A 25,347-nucleotide genomic window follows, 5' to 3' on the forward strand; every position below is an offset into this window, starting at 1 on the left:
CACAACAATGAGTGGAGCGCCGGGCGGCTAAAACACAGCAAGTTGGCATTGTAGGGGGCACAGATTGTGCATCGGCCAGTCAACCCATGGCACCTGGGTCTGTCCATGACCTGCCAGCGGGCGTTCGACACTTCACGTAGCCTTAAAGTGCATATAGGCTGGCACAGGTGCTGTGGTAACGTCACCGTCACTTCGTAGCAAATGGCAGTTGTTCTTGTTGGCTGTGTGTGGACATTCAAAGCAGACAATTTATAAAGCAAAAAGGTCCTAGCAATGTTCCGATTCAATAAGAAATGGTAGCAAGCCGGAGCTACTGTCGGCTTCATCATCACGCTCGTTCAAAAACGTAAATGAGTGTCAGCATGTGCTTGATAATAGCGCTTGTCCAACACTAACATTTTAATGACAAATGTTTGCCTTTGAATGCAAAACTTTCCCCCGTCTCTTTTGCTGGAACACCTGCAGTAGTCTAGTGATGGAAACACGGCAATGTATCGAGGAGTCAATTTGGGTTGAGCTCCGAGTGTTCTCAACGCGCATGCATGCACATTCTCCAAGTGCTCTGGTTTCCTGCCAAACGGCCTTGCATGGAATTGCCCAAACGTCACAACATAGGACCCTGCTCAACAATAGTCTTGTTTTTAAGTCTCATCTTGAACGTAACGAACGTCAGAGAGTTTCTCAACACGCGCGATCCACCAACCGTCGCTGCCTCCGCACTGCCGGACTAAAAACGCACGCCCCACGACCGTTCTCGGCTTGAATTTACACAAGCGGCCTAGGCAGAAGACGCATTGAGCAACACGCTCTCCCCGAACAAGCGACGGTGAAGACAGAGGGCGTGAAAGTAAAGGCAACAATGCAATAGGAACGCTCCTGCTGAAAACTTCCAGGATCGCTGCCAGAAGCTGCGTGAATGCTCCGATTGATGTATCGGAGAGAGGGGAAACTCACTGAACGGGGGACTGCCATTGGAATCTCAACTTGGCCTGTGTGGATATTTCACAAACGTTGACTTGCACGTCACTTAGATGTAATCCAGAAGGAAGTCAACGCATTTGGGGTGGCGCCACTCCATCGGGTCACTCAAGCGAGACGCCTGCACAAGAAACACGTGGGGTTTTTTTCCCCATAGATTTCTGTATTTGTGGGTTTTCATTTATTACTTTTTTTACATACATAAGTACACAACCCCATGTGTCTACAGGCATGCGTGCACCGTTCTCTTAGTGCTTGTTCAGCGAACGGTTCGTGACTAATCACCTAGTAAACGGTAAGCATGTGACAATTTACCCTCCCCCTACGTGCGATTTCATTGATCGTCACGAATGAGTGTTATGCTTTTACTGTTTGTCATGTTTAGACCATCCTACCGGTGCTCAATATCTAGGCACCCGTGTCGTCTGTACTTGCTCGACTGCACGCTATTGTTTCGCCGAGTCTTGCTTCACGAGAGACACTTGCGTGTGTTGAGTGAACGTCACACACTTGCCTCACACCGATGGGCTGCTTTGCAATTATCCGACGGTTAAATTCCCTACGGGTAATTTGCAAACGATCGCGTCGAGCTGCGCTGCACGAGAAAACCACCACCATGCGGACCGTCACGTCCTGGTCAGACGTTCGAAAGCTATCACTAACCAAATTAACAACAACAACAAAAACGACTCGGCATCACGCAGCCGCTGCGCGTCTTCCGCCCAGTTCCCTCGCTCACAATGATGGCATCGCAGTCTAGTCGTCTGTGATGTCATCATCGTCGTCCTCGTCGATGACGTATTCGGTCCCCGAGGACTCGCCGGGGCTGTCCGCGGTGGAGCTGCGCTGGGCCTGCTCGGCGGCGCGCTGGATCTGCAGCCAGTCGTGCTGAGCCACCTCTGTCTGCTCTTGCCGGGCCTGCGCGCACAAACACACACAGACAGACACACGACAAAGACACTCGCACACACGCAGACACTCAGACACGCACACACGCAGACACAACGTACATATGCACACACGCAAACACACACATACGAACACGCACACACAGAGACAAAGACACACACACACACACGGAGACACGCACACACGCAGACACTCAGACACGCAAACACACGCACGAACACGCACACACGCAAACACACAAAGACACTCACACACGCAGACAGGCAGGAGTCCGTAGCTTGCACACACGCAGGCACGCACGTGTCCGTGGTTTGCACACACACACATGCAGGCACACACACAAGTTCCCTGCACCTCCAATTAGCACGGTTGGCTATGTACGGTGCGAAAGAAGTTCAACATACACACGAGTCCATGGCATGAGCACACTCAGGCACGCACAAGTCCATGGCCTGCATTGGATTAACTGACCTTACTCAAACAATTATCATTATGCTTGGTCAACTTGAAGGTCAATGCACTTGTTGCATCAATGTTCTAGGGATTATAAATCAATGTTCCAAGGATTATTTAAAACAAAAACCTTCAAAACACGTCTCTACACAGCTCATCCAACTCATTGGCGGTCCTGAGCTGGCAGGGAAAATGTCATTCACCCAGTAAATATTAACGTTGGGCAAACATTGGCATGTGGTTGGAACTGTTGGACAAACGATCGCCAAACGTCAGCCCAATGTTCCATGTTTACCAGGTATACGGTATGGACCCAGCCTGCCGGATAACAACCACCTTGAATTCTCACGAAAAAACACGAAGAATCACTGAATGTATTAACTCCCAGAGGGATGATTGGCTGAATTTACCCTCAGCTGAGATTTAAACTCATGCCGTTCTAATTGTGAATAGGGTGCCAAGACGCAACGCCACCCAGCCAGAATCGCCCAGTACCCGAGTGCAGGCTTCCCTCGCTTCATCCGGTAAATGCGTTCCAATAAAACGGCGCACAAAGTGAAACCGCACGATGACCGCTGCGTGCAGAGTAGTAGAATATGGTACACACAGTACATAGAGCACACAATGTTGTCCCACATCCAACTGCATAGCCTGCTGAGTAGTGCACAGTCCACACAATGTTGTCCCACATCCAACTGCATAGCCTGCTGAGTAGCGCACAGTCAACACAATGTTGTACCACGTCCAACTGCATATTCTGCTGAGTAGTGCACAGTCCACACAATGTTGTCCCACATCCAACTGCATAGCCTGCTGAGTAGCGCACAGTCAACACAATGTTGTACCACGTCCAACCGCATAGCCTGCTGGGTAGCACATTGTCCACACAATGTTGTCCCACGTCCAACCGCACAGCCTGCTGGGTAGCACATTCAGTCCACACAATATTGTCCCACGTCAGACCGCATAGCCTGCTGGGTAGCACATTCAGTCCACACAATGTTGTCCCACGTCTGACCGCATAGCCTGCTGGGTAGCACATTCAGTCCACACAATGTTGTCCCACGTCAGACCGCACAGCCTGCTGGGTAGCACATTCAGTCCACACAATGTTGTCCCACGTCCGACCGCATAGCCGCATGAGTAAATTCAAACCGCATACGGCGAATTTTGAGTAGACAAATGTGAGCTGCATATAAATCGCTCACACAAACCTTACCCAATTGATCAATAATGAGAACACTCCAGCCCACGACAGGTTAATGACTGATCATTTGAATGTGGAGCATTTTCCCCATCGCCCGCTGTCACGGACAGGGGCTTGTGAAGCGCCAGGTTTACACGAGCTTGCAACGAGCGTTTGCCCCGATTTGCGTAGTGCGAGGCCACTCACCTTTTGATTTGCCAGGGAAGGTGAAGAGTACAAAACCCTGGGGAAATTAAATTGGTAAAACTGGGGTCTGCTAAAACAAAACCCCTTGGGGAGATTCAAGTGGCATTGGCCAGGAGAGAGGAATGGGTTGGGAACTCTTAGGTCCGAGGACTAAATGTGCTTTTGCGATTCTGCTTGCTCGAAGCGTCGTGGTGTGGGTTGGCTTCATAAAGAGCACGGTTCCACTTTGCCATGTACTCCTTTACACCGTTAACGTTTGCTGTTTTGATCACAACATTCTGAAACATGAACGTTTGAGGCTAAAGGAGAGTTCTGTGCTCCTGGTGCTGTGATAACGGCGCCAGCCGCTTGCCCATTCCGATGGCGTACAAGTACGTCATCATGTACTTAACCAGAAGAAAAACGAAGATGAAAGAACTTTTATCGGTATCGAAGCTTCCACAAGGCCATGCGGGAGGGCGTGTGGCACAGTTTGGCGCCAGCGATCGTAGAGTGCGGTCGTGTCGCTACAGTTCTCTACGGTGAGTACAATGTCTTGAAAAACAACGGCGCTACGCCGCCTCTCCAAATAAAATTCAAGCTAACCGCTTACGCGTTCCGAGATTTATCAGTGAACGGGACATCCCAGCCTGCAACCTGCAGTCGCCTCGGAACGGGAAAGGGTTAGCACACACACACTCGTGTTGCACATGCAGCTCCATGCTAACACGACCGCATTCACGCCAAAGTGAGCGCCATGACGCTGCTAATAAAACAGAGGGGGTTGCTTCTCGTTTGCTTTATTAGTGTACCTCCTCGCACAGTAGCATCATGCGCATTGTGCACGCGACCGAGTGCCACTCGGCACAACGTGCTAAATACTCGAGCGTAAACGGCGATGATGGGACTGCACGCGCGTTGCGGGGGAAAGGGTCCGGGGGGGAGGGGGTGTGGGGGGTAACAGCTCGCGCCTCGCCTGCTCGATGAGCGCCTGCTGCTGGCGCAGCAGCTCCGGCTCCGGCACGCCAAGCGCCTCGAGGCGACGGGTGGCGCGGCGGCGGCGAGACAGCGCCAGCGCACGGAACTCGGCGTGACACGCGCGCAGCTCGCCCATGCTGCCCGCCAGACCCAGGCGCTCCAGTGCTAGACGGACGCACGCACAAACGCCGCTCTCGCGTCAAGACAGAGACTCGACCCCGTGCAGCCTCAACAGACTGGTCGGGGCAAGCGCTGTTTGCGAACAGCTATTGAGACCGGCGTGGCACCCGAGAGGGCGAGTGGACAACATTTCCGCCGTTTTTTTCCTCCCCAGTGCCCATTTAAGGCTGAGTTGACCTAGGGAAGGATGAGGACCGGTTCAGATATCCGGGTCGGGGGATTCGTACCGGAGTGCGCTAACCAATGCACTGCCGCTCCCCAGTGTTACACACACACACAGTGCTCCAGTGTTACACACAGTGCTCCAGTGTTACACACACAGTGCTCCAGTGTTACACACACACAGTGCCCCAGTGTTACACACACACACAGTGTGCCCCAATGTTACACACACACAGTGCTCCAGTGTTACACACACACACAGTGCTCCAGTGTTACACACACACACAGTGCTCCAGTGTTACACACACACACAGTGCTCCAGTGTTACACACACACACACAGTGCTCCAGTGTTACACACACACACAGTGCTCCAGTGTTACACACACACACAGTGCTCCAGTGTTACACACACACACACAGTGCTCCAGTGTTACACACACACACACAGTGCTCCAGTGTTACACACACACAGTGCTCCAGTGTTACACACACACAGTGCTCCAGTGTTACACACACACACACAGTGCCCAAATGTTACACACACACACAGAGTGCCCAAATGTTACACACACACATAGTGCTCCAGTGTTACACACACACACAGTGCTCCAGTGTTACACACACACACAGTGCTCCAGTGTTACACACACACACAGTGCTCCAGTGTTACACACACACAGTGCTCCAGTGTTACACTCACACACAGAGCTCCAGTGTTACACTCACACACACACATAGTGCCCCAGTGTTACACACACACACAGAGTGCCCCAGTGTTACACACACAGTGCTCCAGTGTTACACACACACACACACAGTGCTCCAGTGTTACACACACACAGTGCTCCAGTGTTACACACACACAGTGCTCCAGTGTTACACACACACACACAAACAGTGCTCCAGTGTTACACACACACACACAGTGCTCCAGTGTTACACACACACAGTGCTTCAGTGTTACACACACACACAGTGCTCCAGTGTTACACACACACACAGTGCCCCAGTGTTACACACACACACACACAGAGTGCCCCAGTGTTACACACACACACAGAGTGCCCCACTGTTACACACACACAGTGCTCCAGTGTTACACACACACAGTGCTCCAGTGTCACACACACAGTGCTCCAGTGTTACACACACACACAGTGCTCCAGTGTTACACACACACACACAGTGCTCCAGTGTTACACACACACACAGTGCTCCAGTGTTACACACACAGTGCTCCAGTGTTACACACACAGTGCTCCAGTGTCACACACACAGTGCTCCAGTGTCACACACACAGTGCTCCAGTGTTACACACACACAGAGTGCTCCAGTGTTACACACACACAGAGTGCTCCAGTGTTACACACACACACAGTGCTCCAGTGTTACACTCACACACAGTGCCCCAGTGTTACACACACACATAGTGCCCCAGTGTTACACACACACACAGAGTGCCCAAGTGTTACACACACACACAGAGTGCCCCAGTGTTACACACACACAGTGCTCCAGTGTTACACACACACACAGTGCCCCAGTGTTACACACACACACAGTGCCCCAGTGTTACACACTCACACACAGTGCTCCAGTGCTGGAGCCGTGTGTACCCTGGATGACGTGCTCAGGGGAGATGGTCTTGCGCTGCGCATGCGCGCACGCCGTGTTCGCCTCGCTGGACACGTGGCGCACGAAGCGCGTGCACGCCACGCGCAGCAGGTCTCGTGCGCCCGCCGTCAGGCGCAGGCACGGCACCAGCTCGCCCACGAGGCGCTGCACGGACGCGTAGGGCAGCGTCACCTGGTCGGCTTCATGCGCCGGACCCCCGACCCCCAGCGGAGACGCCATTGCCTCCTTCTCACCGATCTTACAAAAGTGCCGCAACGAAGCACAGATCAGAACGCTGGGCTACGTACGGTGCGAAAGAAGTTCAACAGGCAACAACGTTCATCGCTGCCTCCCCTCCACCCCGTAGGGCCTCTTGAATAGACTGTTGGGGGCCCAGTGCTGTGCGCGGGTACCAATGAAGGCTGGCACGGTGCCCGAGGCGGGTGGGTGGGTGATTAACACCACGCCCGGTCGTCTTTGCCTCCCTAGTGCTGATGCTTACTAGCCGCACCAGGTACTCATTTAAGGTCGAGATTACCTAAGACCGGTGCAGACATTCGTCACCGGTGTTGGGCTGCAAGTGGCAATCGAACTTGGGTTGCCGGGTTCGTAACGCAGCGAGCGCCAATCGCTACACCACTGAGGATGCATCGAATTCATCGACTGTACGTATTCAACCTGCACTGGCCAGCCTGGTGAAGTATGGTCAAACTGCCTTCATCCAGCAACAATTGACAAAAGCGCTTAAAGGAAAAAAGATATACTTTATAGCATTCCTTCTCTCTCGCTTCCTCAATTAGCTCGAGTGTAAGAACTCGGCACAACTTTCACCGATTTCAAAGTCTACTATTGAAAACCTTGAGTTCGACGCGTAATGGAAAATATAAATCCATAGATCGACGATGCATTGACAGGAGGCTAATGGCGAGCCATTAGTCAGCATTCTTCAAAAGGCCATGCAGCAAACAGCTGACGCCTTACTCATTGGTTTTTTCGGTAAAGTCACGTAGGTAGAAATACAATAAAATTATATTAAAACAAAACAATCACGACGTTTCGATCACAACACAAGCGATCTTCATCAGGTGTCAAGAACAAATCATGGAGGTAAATACAACAAGAAGATGAGAGACGAGAATTCAACAAACCTAAGAAACATTATGTGAAGCACAACCAGTCAGGCCAACAACACAGTTAGACACTTCCTGGTGGACCACGAATTTCAGAAGAGTGTTAAATTTCGTGTTCAACCTCTGGATTGCACCTACCAGCATAGAGTGAACAAATACGAGGTACAAAGTCAGCAGAAATACATATACAGGCCCACCAAGAGGCAAGGAGGGAGGAAAGACGCCTTCCCTTCCTCCAGGCACGGAGAGCGAAGCAGAGCTTTACAGAGAATCCAAACTTTTTTTTTTTACCAGGTAAGGCCCACTGAACTATATGGCTCTTTTTCAGAAGCACCCTGGCCACAAATCATAGCTCAACGAAGTGGCTTATCATGTGGAAATGTATAGCAGCCAAATACTCGAAACGTGTGTTGATTCTAAACGTTTAGGGGGAAAACCAGAAGACCCGGGAGAAAACTCCACACGACCAGGGGGAGAGACGCGCACGTTCCAAATATACAACAGGCGTCAGGGTCGGCATCTAACCCACGACCTTCTTGCATACGAGGCGAGGGAGTTCATACAAATAAAACACGTGTGGTTAATACAGACTTGATTCTTTGCAAAAGAAATGTATTTGTCGTCAACCTCTTAAAACCTCCTGTTTTTTTTGCCAGAAAGGGTAAAACCCATCAATATTTTTTATAATCTATTTGTGAGACATTTGGATGACGTGTACATCGGAAATGTTTTTGCATATTTGTTGCATACGTAATTTTTTTTATATCTCATCTTGCCCGATTTTGCGATCGCTTTGTAATCACGAAGATGTGAAATGTCAGTGCTGCTGCCGCCGCACAGTAGGGAATAGGTTCTACCTTATAAAACTGTAAATGTGGCCGAAATGTACACCCACTAGTAAACAAGGAACGTTGGGAAAACGTTTGGCACGTGGTTTGAACTGTTGGACCAACGATGGCCGAACGTTCCACGTTTACCGGGCAGTCCCTTAGTAAAATGTCCTTTCAATTGTGATGGAGATGGCAGATTGGCTCAGCCGGCTCGTTCAAATTAATCTCTTTAGGGGGGACTTTTGTCGACACTGGAGCACGTGCTCAAATCGATGAACAAACAATATCGGCAACAATTACAGTGCAGGCTACACGGCGAGTGGACACAAGTCCCCTCCTGCCACGAGCAAGGCTCATTGCCGTACAGTACCGGTGTCAGAAGGTCACGGACGGGAAGGTCACGGACGGGAAAGCCCTGCCGATATCTCTTTCGTTGTTACAATTCTGTGATGACAACCACGGGCGGTGGTGGTGGCCGCTTGTTCGTTAAGTGAGCCCGATGGTCTTGGCCTGCTCACGCGATGGCTTACACACACACACAAAGCCGTCGAGCATCGTCATTATCACCACCACCAACCACCACGTGCTAGTTCATGCCATGGCGGTCACCGTTTACTCGTGCCGTGCGTCGGGTGGGTGGGGTGGTCACAGATGGTGGACAAACACCACAAAAAAATATTCCACCGTGGAATGTGTGCCGCGAGTACAGCAGCGTGAAGACTGGTGGGACCGGAAGGACGAGAGGTTCTCATCTCAGTCTCTTTTGAACAGTGCCACATCCCACCCCACTCGTTCAACACCCGAGAGCACGGATGTAATTCTCACGGTCCTTAGTGCCCCAATGATTGAGGCACATTGCTGGGCATCCGTGATGAAGAGCTTCACAACACTTGGTCGGATTTCCCGCAGTCTATCCGATTCTGACATTGCAATTCATAACCCTTGCAACATTAATGATCATTATCAGAATGCTAAACTTTCGAAACCACAATGAAAACCACCATTATCATCAAGCACAGTGTAAGCTGCCAATATACCGGATTCATATAGCGTGCATCACAATACAAATTCGCGTCATTGTAGATTACATGACGGCAACACAAAAATACACACAGTACGAGTCCCTCGCATATCTGTACACCCTCCACGTAAAAAAGAAAAGTCCTACAACATCCCATCGGTCACACGGCCTTCCTCCTGGGAGTGGGGAACTTCAGCAGGCACGAGTTCCAACCCACAAAGCACAAGTGGGCTGACTTGTTCGAGATATCCACTGCTGGTGGAGTGCCCAACGTGAACGCACAAACACCGTGACGGGCGTGGTGCAGGAGTGTACGAGTGTCGTGTGTAGGAGCAGTGTCGCGTGTAGTGTGTAGGAGCAGTGTAGTGTGTAGGAGCAGTGTAGTGTGTAGGAGCAGTGTAGTGTGTAGGAGCAGTGTAGTGTGTAGGAGCAGTGTCGCGTGTAGTGTGTAGGAGCAGTGTAGTGTGTAGGAGCAGTGTAGTGTGTAGGAGCAGTGTAGTGTGTAGTGTGTAGGAGCAGTGTAGTGTGTAGGAGCAGTGTAGTGTGTAGGAGCAGTGTCGCGTGTAGTGTGTAGGAGCAGTGTAGTGTGTAGGAGCAGTGTAGTGTGTAGGAGTGTCGCGTGTAGTGTGTAGGAGCAGTGTAGTGTGTAGGAGCAGTGTAGTGTGTAGGAGCAGTGTCGCGTGTAGTGTGTAGGAGCAGTGTCGTGTGTAGGAGCAGTGTAGTGTGTAGGAGGAGTGTTGTGTGTAGGAGTGTCGTGTGCAGGAGGAGTGTTGTGTGTAGTAAGTGCACTTCACTATCGTAACGCACGGTATGCGAGTGCAGCTGTTGGACGCCGGCACGTGGCTTCACACGTGGCGTCGTATCGCCCTTTAAATACAGTAGCGTCACGTGACGTCTGAGGTTGTCAGAGTTGCGGGGGAGGGATGGGGGTTGGGGGGTGAGAGGGTGGGGGGGTGAAGGGTTGGGGGGGTGAGGGGTGGGGGGGTGAGGGGTGGGGGGGTGAGGGGTGGGGGGGTGAAGGGTTTGGGGGGTGAGGGGTTGGGGGTGAGTGGTGGAGGGTTTTTGGCGACTCTAACTTCTCCTTGTCGTATGGCTGCTGATGTTCGATGCAGGGCAACAACTACAATTTCACATTCAGGTGGTGGTCAAGCCAGCAGACAACCGCGTCAGGAGCCAGCTGAGTGGAGTATCGCGGTGATGTATCTTTGTGGATCGGGCCATTACGTCGTTACAGGTTGTACTACGGTGTGTTCAGGATGACAACAGCCGTATTTCCATTTGTGCATCAGGGCATCCGCATCTACTGCCGTGGTTTGTTAAGTGGATGCGGTTTAGGGTGGACCGTGAGCAGCTTCGTGGAAGATTAAACCCAGCGACCTTCTTCGTTGGGCTCTTTCACAACAAGCTGTGACTTCTTTTTAACTCCCATTCCGCTCTCAAAGACTCTTCACTCAAGAGGCGGAGCAGATGCTCTGTCGTTCAAGCGCGCACCCACACGGATGGTTTGCGTTGTCCTCGGATCACAATACCTCTGGGTGAGGGCCACCCCACAGTCGTCACCATGCACCACGGTCCCCCGTGATGGCAACAATCTCTCTAAGCGGCTGACCTCACCGCTCCATCCCCACGAAGGTCGCCTGCTCCGTGCGTCTTCTCTCCCTTGGGCTGCCATTCTTGTCACTCGTCTCGTCCATCGACAAAATAAATATAATCGGCGACATTTCGAGGAATGGCCCTTCAGAGCACATGGTAATACCACGGGGCTTGATGTGAAAGGTTTTTGTATTTGTTAAATAGGTATATGAAGTTATCTAATAGTATCTATTAAATACTTTCATTTTAACACGTAGGCTTTCGCGACCAATATCCATACGTTTTTTTGGGTTAGATCGCGTAAATATCGCTAAAACCCGCCACCACTCGACACAGCTAACTAGTAAGGGTTGTCACGTAAACAGAACATGCCAATTCGTCACTAGTACAGCACACCGGTGTGTTGGAGAGCCAAGCCACATTTTAAATCTGAGTATCATGTTTCGTCAGTAATTACAACTAGCTCCATCAGGCGACAGCAAAACGTCGTAGTCAGATTGTAAATGTTGTGGCTTGGCTCTCCAACACACAAACGGTGTGCTGTACTAGTGACGAATTGGCCACGTTCTGTTTACGGGACAACCCTTACTCGTTGGCTGTCGGGTGGTGGCGGGTTTAACGACACATTTATATATTTACGCGATCTAACCCAAAAAAAAACTATTATGGAAGTACCTTCATATAAACAAAAGGATGAGTGAATAAACGCATTTATGTTAAAAGTATTAAAATGTTGCCGGCACAATGCATTATGGGAAGGTTTGTGCTTGCAGGGCGGTGTTCTTCACTGCAAGGCCCGCGGGCCACTGGCGGCCCCTGGTACCCTTTCGTCCTGCCCCTGCCGTGCGACCCTCCGACAATACACAAAGGGCGAAAACACCCCCCAGCATCATCATCGCACTGCTGTTAAACCCCCAATGGTTTCAAATATGGCGAAAAGTTTTTTTGGTTTTGGCCATGTTTTTGTTTATTGTAGTACGGAGTTAGACTGATGGCCTTAATCTTAGTTGTCTTGCGGTTGTTGTTTGACTTGCATCCCACTGGGATTTTTGCACACAGCGTTGGTGTACGGTGCTATTTCAGGAATATTTTGATGTTTTTTTCCTGGATTTTCTGTTTGCACAGTCACCTAGTCACTTTAAGATGTTTTCTTGTTCATGTTTTTGTTTGTTGCGGTTGCACCCGATTCAAGAGCCGAATGGCTCACAGGGCTATACCAAATAAATGAACTATGAACTGCTGATGTCTCCTTCGGTGAAAGTGGCCTCTGAAAATTAGTGAAGGACCCACCGGTGGAGGGCAAGGCGCGGCCCCACTGGCAGGACATTCCTTATCAGCGTTGTTGAGTGCACTACTGGACAGCAGGCGAGGTCCAAACCCCACCTCGACATGGTACTTGAGATGAAGGCCCACACAGCATCACAAACCACGTTGGTTTCCATCAGAGCCGTTTTGACATTTTTCCTTGATTATCTAAATCACAAAAACGCACGAATAGTTTAGCGATGTTTAATCACCAAAACAGTACACGTACATACTCAATACACACATTTTTAGATTTTATAAGCTGACACCGTCGTAATAATTCTATTCTATATAGGATCTACATTGCACCCTTTCCACGAGGTAGGGAATCACACTACTCGCACTCCTCACCATTGTGTGTGGACCTCCCACCAGCAGCCAGAGGAGAGACATCACCAACGCAAGCTTTCATATGGACCGCTCTCAATCGCTTCTGTTACGCAGTTATCTTGGCCGTAGTTTCACTGTTGTCCTCTGCTCTTTAATTTTTTCTGCTTTTGCCACTGTGGCCATCCAGATGACTCTTGCAAAATGAAAGTCGCTCCAGGCCTCGAGTTCTCACCCTGGTTAAACAAAACCATCTTGAACCTGAGTCACTCCCTTAGGACAACTTACGCAATACCAGATGGTATAGTGAGGGAAAAAAAGTATTTGATCACCTGCTGATTTTGTACGTTTGCCCACTAACAAAGAAATTATCAGTCTATAATTTTAATGGTAGGTTTATTTTAACAGAGACAGAATAACAACAAAAAAATCCAGAAAAACGCATGTCAAAAATGTTATAAATTGATTTGCATGTTAATGAGGGAAATAAGTATTTGACCCCCTCTCAATCAGAAATATTTCTGGCTCCCAGGTGTCTTTTATACAGGTAACGAACTGAGATTAGGAGCACACTCTTAAAGGGAGTGCTCCTAATCCCAGCTTGTTACCTGTTTAAAAGGCACCTGTCCACAGAAGCAATCAATCAATCAGATTCCAAACTCTCTACCATGGCCAAGACCAAAGAGTTCTCCAAGGATGTCAGGGACAAGATTGTAGACCTACACAAGGCTGGAATGGGCTACACGACCATTGCAAAGCAGCTTGGTGAGAAGGTGACAACAGTTGGTGCGATTATTCGCAAATGGAAGAAACACAAAAGAACTGTAAATCTCCCTCGGCCTGGGGATCCATGCAAGATCTCACCTCGTGGAGTTGCAATGATCATGAGAACGGTGAGGAATCAGCCCAGAACCACACGGGAGGATCTTGTCAATGATCTCAAGGCAGCTGGGACCAAACTCACCAAGAAAACAATTGGTAACACACTACGCCGTGAAGGACTGAAATCCTGCAGCGCCCGCAAGGTCCCCCTGCTCAAGAAAGCACATATACATGCCCGTCTGAAGTTTGCCAATGAACATCTTAATGATTCAGAGGACAACTGGGTGAAAGTGTTGTGGTCAGATGAGACCAAAATGGAGGTGGACACATTATACCTTCAAATCTTGGGTAAGAACATCATTTCCTCAGCCAGGGCATTGAAAATGGGTCGTGGATGGGTATTCCAGCATGACAATGACCCAAAACACACGGCCAAGGCAACAAAGGAGTGGCTCAAGAAGAAGCACATTAAGGTCCTGGAGTGGCCTAGCCAGTCTCCAGACCTTAATCCTATACAAAATCTGTGGAGGGAGCTGAAGGTTCGAGTTGCCAAACGTCAGCCTCGAAACCTTAATGACTTGGAGAAGATCTGCAAAGAGGAGTGGGACAAAATCCCTCCTGAGATGTGTGCAAACCTGGTGGCCAACTACAAGAAACGTCTGACCTCTGTGATTGCCAACAAGGGTTTTGCCACCAAGTACTAAGTCATGTTTTACAGAGGGGTCAAATACTTATTTCCCTCATTAAAATGCAAATCAATTCATAACATTTTTGACATGCCTTTTTCTGGATTTTTGTTGTTGTTATTCTGTCTCTCACTGTTCAAATAAACCTACCATTAAAATTATAGACTGATCGTTTCTTTGTCAGTGGGCAAATGTACAAAATCAGCAGGGGATCAAATACTTTTTTTCCCTCACTGTACATCCTACATGCGCCTAATTAGGCCACGACAACTTCGACATCACCCCTGTGGACACTTCTATCACCGTGTGCCCCTGGACACCGCAGCACCACAGAGCAGCCGCCACACACCAGACCATCCGCCTGCCAGTAGCCCTGGTGAAGATGACTGCAATCCGCAATCTTCCAGTCGTCATGTGTAGAAGTAGCCGTTGTAGGTGCTCTTCTTGTGCCGGTCCTTGACATTCACCTGCTCAAAGGGGCACTGGGACGGCAGGGGAGACGCCGCTTCAGCGTGTGCGGCCGTGTGCCAGTGTCAACGTGAGGGTAACCACATCCCTGTGTCCGCGTACATCGTACACGTACACTTAGACACGGTTGGTACTCAAACACCAGCATACATCGGCTCGGGAAATAAGAGGGAATAAGAGGGAACGGAGGGAAAAGGAGTGGAGAAATGGGAGAGACGAGGGAGACAGATGCTGCATCAGGCCATTTATGGAGACAGTCTATTGTCCTATCATCTTATAGCGTCCCTGGCACGTAGTCTTATGTTACACAGTGGCAGTGGGGGGTCGCAAAATGCCGATTTATTACTAATAAACCCCAAGGATCAGATCGAAATCCCTAATTTCGATCGGAACATTGGGGGGGGGGGGGGGGCACGTGCCACCCCCCCCCCCCACTGGCTCCGCCAGTGCATACAGTGGTTCGTCAACTGGGGTGCGCGCACCCCCTGGGGGTGCGAGACACGGCCAGATTTGTTTAGAAGGTAAATCATCGAAAACACAAATAAAGCATGGCCACGTAAGTACAACTACTTTGTTTCATCAAGCCCCATGCATTTATTAACACTACAAAAGTTTTAACCATCGAGAACCAAAGAAGTAGAAGACTGCAGTAATGGGGAAGAACCACTGCTCGAATAGAATGGTGATGACACAGCAACTCGGTCGCCACGTGCGTTACTTTTCGCGCGCGTTCCTACTGCTGCCGTGATCATTGGATAAATCAATGGTGTGCGCGAATACAGGACAGTGTGAAAAAGAGCTTCATAGCTCATCGGATCTTTTTCCATGAATAAATAAAGATTCTGATTCTGTGCCCAACCGGGGGTATGTGAGAGTCGCCTCTGGCCCTCGGAGAGGAGACGCATGTTGAACGTCATTCACGCACCATACGTAGCCAACCGTGCTCATCGGAGGTGCGGGGGAAGGACAACAAACTAAACACAACAAGCAGTTTTAAAGAGCCATTCAGAGGTTTTTTTGGTTTAGATCGTGTAAATATAAACGTGTCCTTGAACCCGCCGCCACCTGACACAGCCAATTAGTAAAGGTTTGTCACGTAAACAAAACGTGCCAATTAGTTACTAGATCAGCACACCGGTGTGTTGGAGTATAGCCACAACATCTACAATTCGAGTACTGTGACGTTTCACCGGTAATTACAACCAGCCTCACCAGGCGACAGCCAGAAATATGGAGAAATCCTCCTGTTTCGCGGTCTTAAATAGAGGGATCAGTTTTAAAGACATGCATTTTCAATCTAGATTTGAAAGTGCATAGCTCCAGTGCCTTCCTCATATTGGAAGAGCGTTCCAGACGGTTCCCCACCCGCGCCGTGGGACCGTGTGCGTGTGCTGTGCGACTGGCCGCTGCGTGCGTGCGTACGTACGTGCCTGCAGGCCGAGCCGCAGCACTTCCCGCGCAGCAAGTGAGAGCGGCTCGTGAACACGGAGTAGCCGGACACGGGGTCCACGTACGTGTCCTTGCCTGCCTGCACGCACGCACGCAGCGTTTCCATTCCACAAGGTCCCGCGCGTGTCAGTTACTGCACTACGATGGTATATCACAGTTCATTGAGTCATCGATGGTGGACGGCAGGATGGGGGTGGTGCAGTGGTGACACTTGTACATCACAGCAAGAAAAGGGCTGACTTCGATTCCAATTTCGGGTGCCTTTGTGTGGAGTTTGTACGCTCTCCCCCTGTTCTGAAGTTTGTGCGTATGTGGAGTTTGTATGTTCCCCCACCCCCCCCGTTAATTCTCCCCGCTCTGAAGAGTGTGAGTTTGTATGTTCTCCCTCTGGTCCACACAGGTTTCCTCTGGGCTCTCTGGTTTCCTCATAAATCAACAAAACAAAAGGCACACGATAAAACAGGTGTCGGCCAAGACATCCCCAATGGTGAAAAATTACCTGAAAAATTACTCAACTGCGATCACATACAGCAACATCACCCCCTTACGTCGTCCCAACATCACAATCTTGAGGCCAGATGGATGGCGAAGCCTTACTGGCAAGACCTTACTGACAGAGCGCCACAGGACACATAGCTCTTGTGGGTTAGGGGCCGTCCATAAATGACGTCACGCGATTCTGTATGATTGACCCCCCCCCCTTTGTCACACGGCGTCACAAAAAGCCAGACCCCCCCTCAAATATGACGTCACAAAGCTCTGCCCCCCCCCCCCAAAAAGATATAAAACATGCTTCAAATCGCTTTAAACTATTGTCATTGTCGTGCGTATTTAATGTGGCGCTGCACTCTGATGTTGTAGGAGAAAACATTTATTAATAAATTTTGATTTAAAGCTTCCGTGACTGCAGTAATTCATATTCTTAGCTCTTTCGATAAAGTCACGTTGAAGGGAAACAATAAAATAATAAAATATATAACAATAAAAATTCTCACGACGTTTCGACCATAACGCAAACGGTCATCATGGCAGCATCAGGTGATGACCGTTTGTGTTATGGTCGAAACGTCGTGAGAATTTTTATTGTTTCATATATATTTTATTATTTTATTGTTTCCCTTCAAAGTGACTTTACCGAAAGAGCTAAGAAAATGTATTAATAAGTCTATTTAACTAAGTATATTTATTTAAAGTTGCGCAATTTGATGTCACGTCACATTTCTTAAACCCCCCCCCACCCCAGGTGCGTGACGTCATTTATGGACGGGCCCCTTAGCAGGGTCGAGTGACTGCTGGCTGTGGGTGTTACCCGTGTTAAAACTACTCAAATCTACTCAGCGCTCTGCTCACTTCTCAAGGAGAAATTTCCATGGACAATACTCCCGACACCTCTGCTCATAACGCACGTTTATGGATAAAGATGCAGCACCTGCAATTGCACTATCACACCAATGCTGCCAGGACTTCCACTATGTATGTCGAACTTCTTTCGCACCGTACGTAGCCAGCTGTGCTCATCGATAGCTCGAGAGAACCCCTTCACAGGGTGTTTGGCATACTCTTCCACGCTGGTCAGACATCTTAGAAGAGGTGGAAGTGCCCACACTATACCCCCGCCATATCAGACGTGTTGATCGACAAACTATCGTCTACCCATTCACACTGCTGGGTGGACAGACGCAGAGCATTTAACACAAAAAAACTTGCACAATGGTTTCAAATGCCGCTACCAGGAGTTCGAACTCACGACATCTGGATTGCAAGTGCAGCGTGCTGCTATTACACCACAGTGGCAGCATTCAATTTCTGTTCGTCTAGGAATAAAGTGTAGAGGAACGCTTCCTTAAGAGTTCCAAGGAAACGTGTAGGACCCTATTATGCCTGCAACTGCTGGGTCACAAGTCGGTGTGCAGGGCTGTGTTTTCACCAACACAACAGGGGTGGCTGTATCATTGTGATATTATTATGCTTGTTTACCCAAGGTAAGCCTCAAGGAGTCTCTCTTTTTTAGAAGGTTCATGCTAAGTATAATTCCAATTGAGTGATTTGTGGTGCCATTTTTAGAACTTGGCAAATTTGGACCGTGACGGCGGCATAACGCTTGACCTGCTCTTGAAAATCCTGTCACAGGGTCTTTTAATACCCACTGTGAAGCAGACGCCAGGTATTTTTGGTGGTTAAACACCGGCAGTAATAACCAGGGCGGCCGATTGGAATCAGACCGTGAACATCTGCAACAAGCGGCGAACGCGCTACCACGTCACAGGGTAATGGATGGGGGGGGCGGGGGGAGGCTCTTAGGGTGATATGCGCAGGATCATCGAACATCTAGGGCAGTGTTTTTCATTGCGAGTCCACTGCGGGCCATTGGCAGCCCTGGAGTGCAGCCCATGACATGCGGCCACCCGACAATCCTAATATATAAACACCCAGGTCTGTGATTGTCATTGTGACTAACGCGGCACGGATTGGTTTAAGTTCCTCACGTGACCGGGACCAAGCAGCCAACCAACGCTTGGCGGGGCTATAGAGGGGCGGGTGAAAGTCCGCATCGAACCAAACCCCCAGCAAGGCCATCTACTTAACGACGAGAGGAAATTCACACGAAATGCCGTTTTCAATTTAGTTATTCCAGATGTAAAATGATATAAGCTTTTAATGAAGAAATAAAATTATCTAATTCAAAACATAATACAATTCAAAGATGTTTCATTTTAAAGCTTCAAAACGGAGCATCGGGTGCTTGCGCAAATCTGTCGTTCGTGTGCAATTTTTTTCGTGACATTCCTGGCCGAAGGCCGTAAATGGTTGTGAGGGGTGCCACAGGCGCCCCCGAACAACCCCTAGGTACACAAATGTGAAAACACCCCCCTTGCAGGCAGTGCGGCGGCCCTCATACTTGTCGGCGAAAGTGCATCCCCTGACTCTGCAAATGAGTCAACACTGATCTAGGGCCTCATGACCATGGAACTGTAGCACCACTCCTGACAAACGGGCGACACCGACCGTGTCATCACCTCTCACGTGTTTCGTGCTGAATTAGCAAAGCCAAGCACCTGCTCCAGGCCAGCGTTAAAAGCCACCCGACTGCAGCGTTCTGGCCGGATGTGAATAAACCAGGCGGCCCATTCTCACAGACTGTGGCATCATCCCACTGCCTGCGCACGAGAAGGATTCTCAGACACTTGACAACGAGGTGGGGTGGGGGGGGCAGCTTAGCAACACTATTGAGGAAGTGCGTCGGCTTTGCTTCTCCACTCCACTACCGACAGTGACACGTTGTACACGTACAGTCCTTTTGTCAACACACTGCTGGACGAGGGCCCGTGTCCACCCCTGTGTGGTTCAGTGGAGTTGTTTCACCGTGCTTCACCACGCTGCACAGTGCGGGTCGGTGACGTTGGGGAGCGCAGGCAGTGGAGTGTAGCACGGTACAATGAACTTTGTTGCACTGCCCTTTGCCAAAAATGTCGGAATCAATGGATGTATTCATACTGGAGGAATCTGATGAGCTATGGAAGCTATTTTTCACAGATGTCCAGTCGGGGTGGGTCAGAACGTTACAAAAAATAATACGAAAACACGATGAGAGTGAAAAGGAGCGTATAGGAAAGGTAAAGAAGTAACTTTTTAAAAAATATGCAGTCCTCAGCAGCCTGTAGCACCTATTGTATGCACGGTGGTCACCCATCCAGCAATATCCATGCCCAGCCCGGCTTAGCGCGTCACAATATTGGGGCGAATTCCTCGGTGGTTTGGTCGTACGAGTTGACGCGATGCATTGTGCTTAACCAACTGGGACTTAGTAGAGGCCCAAGCCAGGTCCAGACGCCAAATGATCAGAAGTGGTAATGTGTGTAAGGAGAATATGTAACAAGACATTAGGATATTGTAGTGCAGCAGTGCCTACATACCTATGCCAAAGACAAAGATGCCCCGTATAGCCTGAACACACTGTTGGGGCAAGTGCTGTTGGCGAGCACCTATGAAGGCCCGGAACGGTACACGAGGGCGTGGGTGGTCAGCACCACGCCCGGCCACCTTTGTCTCCCCCAGTGGCGGTGTTTACACACAGCCCATCAGGTCCTTATTTGAGGCTGAGTCGACCGAGGGGAGGCCCAGGACTAATTCAGATAATCATCACTGGTGTTGGCCTTGAGCGCGGATCGAACTCGGGTCGCCGGATTTGTAGTGCAGCACGCAAACTACTACACTACCATTCCCCATGCGGAGGAGACGCGCGCACATAGGATGAGACACATACACAGGGATTCCATAATAAAGGTTTTTGGGCTAGATCGCGTTATTTATAAATGTGTCGTAACCCTCCACCACCCGACACGGCCAATCAGTAAAAAAGTGTCACGTTTACAAAGGACAAATAATTCACTACTTTAGCCCACCGGTGTGTTGAAGAGTGAATGCACATCATTGAAAATTTGAGTACGACGTTTCGCTGGTAATTACATCCAGCATCATCGGGCAATTTGCCAGAATGGTGAGGCCTTCCACTTGCTCCCGGTCTTAAATAGAGCAGCAGCAGGGTGACGTCATCATTTAATTCATTCAGGGGCAGTGATTTGAGGCGGAGAGGGGTATTGTAATTATATAATCGATTGGTAATCATTCAATTGTTATTCATTGGTATTTGTTTCCCTTATAAAGAATTGTGACTGTATTATATGAATATTTTTCTTTATTTAATAATACGCTTCCAGGCCGCACTAAGCCTGTAGCTTTCAAACTGACAGTGATTCCACTCTGTTCCTGCACGTAAACAGAATCACACGCGAGCACAACGGAGACGCACCAGACAGGCCTCTGTGTGGTTTCTCAGAATTTTCTTCTCCTCCACTGTCAGATTGTTGCCTTCCATTGCAGCCGCAATGTTTTTATCTTTGGATATCACTTCCGTCACCTGCACACTCCACACACACGCGCGCACACGCACGCATGCAACTTTCGTTCGAATGCAATTTGAAAGAATTCGGGTGAGAGCCTGCGGAGATTCACAATGCATTTTACAAGGTCATAAGCATGTTTGTCATGACGACAAAAGTGGTAAGGCCATTTATGCTTCCTCTCCAATGAATGCTGCTCGCGACGAGTGGTTGATTGTGAGTGACCGGCAAGGAGGAATCAAGCACACATCAGCAGCAATGTGGACAGTTGAAATATGAATTTCCGAAAACCATATCCTCACATTGAATGCCAAAAATAATAACGAGATGCCATACATCAAACAGGCTGTGTGTATGTCATGTCTCATCAGCCACATTCCCATATCAGGGCAATGCATTGTTGTTTCGATGTAGCCGTTTCCACCCAATTGTAAACGTCGCAAAAATTCAAACCTAACTTGTTTTTCCTCCCCCAAAAAAATAACGAACAAAAACTAGTAGCAGTGTTGCTGCTCTTCTAATGTGCAGTTGCACAAGGGTGCCACCACCTTTGATGGCGGTACGTTTCATCTCGTCGCAACATCTGGGAAAAAAAAATTCTGCACAAGCGCCAGGCTCACGCCCCATTCATTGTGCAATTTTTTTCCGACTGAAATCCGACTGGGGCCTCATTATTTTTAGCTGTGAAGGCCGACTGAGCAGAGCAGCTCACTTTACAAGGACAACCACAGCTGAAGACCCTCGGCAGTGGCCGCAACAGAACTTTCTGCAAACAGGGCAAACAATAAACAGTGCTTATGCACAAATCAAAAACAGTGTCAACAAATCCTGTCACAGATATATGAAAAAGAAGTGAATACCTCAGTGGGCTTTGCCTGGTAGGATAGGGATGGTTTAGTTTTATTTGTTTGTGTTTGGGTTATTTATTTACCTTTTTTGTACTATGAACTACTATCACGTGTAAATTTCGATTTAAAGCTTTCGTGACTGCAAGGATTCAACTTCTTTGGTTCTTTCGGTAAAGTCACGTAGAATGAGAATAAAATAATAAATTGATAAAATAAAATAACACAATAATATTCTCACGACGTTTCGGCCACAACACAAGCGGCCTTCATCAGACAGTCTCGTCCCTTCACCTGATGAAGGCCGCTTGTGTTGTGGCCGAAACGTCGTGAGAATATTATTGTGTTATTTTATTTTATAAATTTATTATTTTATTCTCATTCTACGTGACTTTACTGAAAGAACCAAAGAAGATACTATCACGTGTCTTTGAACTGTTTGTTGATGTAACGTCTTTACCCGCCCCTACTGGACATCTGTAAAAAAAAAGCTTCATAGCTCATCGGATTTCTCCATTATAAATGAATATTTTCATTTTTTATTAAACAGACTCAGATATAATGCAGCTGAGTGACAGCATTCAGCAATTGCCGAAGACATCCTGCAGCATGGCCAGAAAATGTTACGAAATGATCACAAGTCTCTCTACTCTTTGGTCAGAGTGCACCAAGTAATACTCCGAGTGACGTTGAGCAGCTTGAGCTGGATCGAGGAGGAAGGCAGGTTACTGTAACAAACACTGAAGTTGTCACCCAGAGGTGAGCGATGAAGGGGGAGACCCACGCCCAGTTGGTGGCATAATATTGTAAATAAGACTTGGAGGGTCAGGCATTGACTGTGCTGCAGGATCTGGCAGAATGAAGAATGGTGAGATACAGAATCAACAGCATTGACCGTGACAGTGGGTTTGTGAGATGTGGTGGTAGCAACGGCATTGACTGTTTGTAAAAGGTTTATGGGTTTTTTTTCTTCTAATTATTTTAAAATACAGTAAAACCTTGGATTGTGAGCATAATTCGTTCCGGAAACGTGTTTGTAATCCAAAGCACTCGTATATCAAAGCACTCGTACATCAGTTGTGATCACGTGACGCTCGGCAGTACAAAGCGTACACGTGCACTACTCGTATTGCAAGACCTCGCTCGTTTATCAAATTAATATTTATTTAAAATTTTTGCTCGTCTTGCAAAACGCTCGCAGACCAATTTACTCGCAATCCAAGGTTTTCACTGTATTGCATTTTACCTATGACATTACGCACACAGCCGTATGATGACTGGGCTTCTTCAGTGAGATGCGGGAGATGAGGGGACCCCAAGTTTTTCTAACAGAGTACCCAAAAGGAAATGTCTCATGACTTGGTGCCGGTTGCAGAGAGATTAAGAATTTTTTTTTCAGACAATGAAACAACACCAAATGTTATATTTTAAATGATGTCACCTTTTCTGCTGGCTCCACCGCTTTGGCTGCATGCTCAATACCTATTGGGCGGCCACAGCACCTCACCCGTGACATCACCACAGCCAGGAGTCTCATGCGCCAGTCACTTGAGGGCCAGGGGCTGCAGAAGAAAATATTGTTCCTCTGCGTCGCCTCCACCCCCAAAGGAAGGCAAACGACACGGTCTGCGAAGACAAAAATAAAACCAAATTAAACTCGCACGCACGGCAACGGTAGACTTCAACTGAAGAGGCGGGATATTACCAAAACAAATAGGTCGCTTTTGTAAGTTAAGATTCATCCTGGTATCTTGTTTGAGTTCTAAACCTGGTGAAAGAAAATAACACTTGAAACTGGTGACACGGCTCCTTGAAACGGCACAAAGGAGGGTGAGAGGTGGCTTCGGGTCTAAAGCAATGCCCTGTGTATGAGAGATAAGCGAGCGATAGTGAGGTCCAGAATTAAAATCACAGTTCCCAGCTGGAGACCAAAAAACCCGTGTTCTCAAGCACAGCGTTTGATAGTCACAAACTGCACACACCAAAGCATGCGAACAGTCCAACCCATTTCCTTCGGTACTCACTGCTGTCACGACAAATTCTGAGGGCCCATTTGACTTTGCACAACTTTAAACTGATACGAGTTGCTTCAAGGAAGAAGCGTGACAGGCTTTATACTTGAAGACACAAACCTGCACTCTGTGTTCTGGGCTTTCTGACCTTTGCCACGTTTGAACCTTTGCTAATGAGGAACACAACCAAATTATCCGTGCCATGATAGCACTATAGTTACGTTTAACACGAAGGCTTTCGTGACCAATATTATCCACATATTTAAGAACGAAACAGGAGGATTTCTCCACGTATCTGGCTGTCGCCTGATGAGGCTGGTGGTAATTACTGGCGAAACGTCGTACTGAAATTGCAAATGTTGTGGGTTTACTCACCGAGTCACCCGCGAGATGAGGGGTGAGTCGCCCGCGAGGTGAGTGAGGGGTGAGTCGCTCGCGAGGTGAGTGAGGGGTGAGTCGCTCGCGAGGTGAGGGTGAGGGGTGAGTCGCCCGCGTATCACTCGCCCCGCGCCGGCCCCACTTGATAGGGAACATCTGCGCGATGACGTCATCGTTGCAGCATAACATGACGTCATTTGCCGACAGTTAACAGCAGGCGTGACGTCGGGGGGTACGTGCAGTCTTTCCCATCTCCTTCGTTATAGTTTAAGTTTCTATTTAAATTGTTACACGGATGGTCCCGTTTAGCCTATCGCCCGACTATTTTACGTAGGAAGATCCGTGGTGTGTGGGCGCTGGGGTGGCTAGGAGATGTTAACTACCTCGCCTGGTATGGGGCCATCCACAAATGACGTCACGCACCTGGGGGGGGGGGGGTCAGACATTTGTGACGATTGGGACGAGGGGGGGGGTGAGAAATGTGACGTCACATCAAAATGCGCAACTTTAAATACATATAGACAACACGTTCTACTTTATTACATATACTTTTTAATGTTTTCTCCTACAACATCAGAGTGCAGCGCCACATTAAATACGCACTACAATGACAATAGTTTAATGCGATTTGAAGCATGTTTTAGTTGGTGGGGGGGGGGCAGAGCTTTGTGACGTCATATTTGAGGGGGGGGTCTGACTTTTGTTAACACCGTGGTGCTAGGGGGGGGGGGTCAAAAATCACCCAAAATCGCGTGACGTCATTTATGGACGGCCCCTAAGATAACTGCTACACTATTTTTTATAACTTTATTTTGGCGATTTCGAATACGTTTTGGTTGCGCCATATTTGTTTGTTGTAGTACAGAGTTACACTGATCACTTTAATCTAAATTGCCAGAGATAGCCGGGCTAGCAGCAGATAGAGCCCGGGG

General features: G+C 48.8%; 2 protein-coding genes across 5 annotated transcripts; both read right to left on the bottom strand.

Annotated features, from left to right (window-relative positions):
* Positions 1–365: 365 nt before the first annotated feature.
* Positions 366–10,542, bottom strand: LOC142928888 (protein Dr1-like). Of its 3 annotated transcripts, none has more exons than XM_076069353.1 (5): positions 10,437–10,542; positions 8,979–9,118; positions 6,651–6,906; positions 4,689–4,855; positions 366–1,896 (listed from the first exon to the last, which is right to left on the bottom strand). In XM_076069353.1, exons 3-5 carry the CDS (start codon positions 6,886–6,888, stop codon positions 1,735–1,737), a joined length of 567 nt encoding a protein of 188 aa, XP_075925468.1. In that variant the 5' UTR covers positions 6,889–6,906; positions 8,979–9,118; positions 10,437–10,542; the 3' UTR covers positions 366–1,734. The 3 variants fall into 3 exon arrangements, with proteins under 3 accessions (XP_075925468.1, XP_075925469.1, XP_075925470.1); XM_076069354.1 differs by having other exon boundaries at positions 8,979–9,133; positions 10,437–10,534; XM_076069355.1 differs by lacking the exon at positions 8,979–9,118 and having other exon boundaries at positions 10,437–10,531.
* Positions 10,543–12,717: 2,175 nt separating this feature from the next.
* LOC116938963 (uncharacterized protein C1orf53-like) lies at positions 12,718–24,774 on the bottom strand. 2 transcript variants are annotated; one of them, XM_076069357.1, is made up of 5 exons: positions 24,413–24,774; positions 23,467–23,651; positions 21,090–21,197; positions 16,253–16,358; positions 12,718–14,844 (listed from the first exon to the last, which is right to left on the bottom strand). In XM_076069357.1, exons 2-5 carry the CDS (start codon positions 23,560–23,562, stop codon positions 14,834–14,836), a joined length of 321 nt encoding a protein of 106 aa, XP_075925472.1. In that variant the 5' UTR covers positions 23,563–23,651; positions 24,413–24,774; the 3' UTR covers positions 12,718–14,833. The 2 variants fall into 2 exon arrangements, with proteins under 2 accessions (XP_075925472.1, XP_075925471.1); XM_076069356.1 differs by having other exon boundaries at positions 16,257–16,358; positions 24,413–24,761.
* Between the last annotated feature and the right edge of the window lie 573 nt (positions 24,775–25,347).

This window comes from Petromyzon marinus, chromosome 24, assembly GCF_048934315.1.
Source record: "Petromyzon marinus isolate PM22_M1 ecotype Great Lakes invasive population chromosome 24, UKy_Petmar_22M1.pri1.0, whole genome shotgun sequence".
NCBI lineage: Eukaryota > Metazoa > Chordata > Hyperoartia > Petromyzontiformes > Petromyzontidae > Petromyzon > Petromyzon marinus.

Bases quoted from the DNA above. Each gene is read 5' to 3' on its own strand.
- LOC142928888 (XM_076069353.1), bottom strand. From the start codon at position 6,888: ATGGCGTCTCCGCTGGGGGTCGGGGGTCCGGCGCATGAAGCCGACCAG. The intron at 4,856-6,650 runs GTACACACGGCT...GCGTCCGTCTAG, and splicing joins CCCTGAGCACGTCATCCAGG to CACTGGAGCGCCTGGGTCTG. The intron at 1,897-4,688 runs GCGAGGCGCGAG...TTGTGCGCGCAG, and splicing joins AGCAGGCGCTCATCGAGCAG to GCCCGGCAAGAGCAGACAGA.
- LOC116938963 (XM_076069356.1), bottom strand. From the start codon at position 23,562: ATGAGACTCCTGGCTGTGGTGATGTCACGGGTGAGGTGCTGTGGCCGC. The intron at 21,198-23,466 runs GTGACATCATTT...TGGAGTGTGCAG, and splicing joins CGGTGGAGCCAGCAGAAAAG to GTGACGGAAGTGATATCCAA. The intron at 14,845-16,256 runs GTACGTACGCAC...CTGCCGTCCCAG, and splicing joins GCGGCTCGGCCTGCAGGCAC to TGCCCCTTTGAGCAGGTGAA.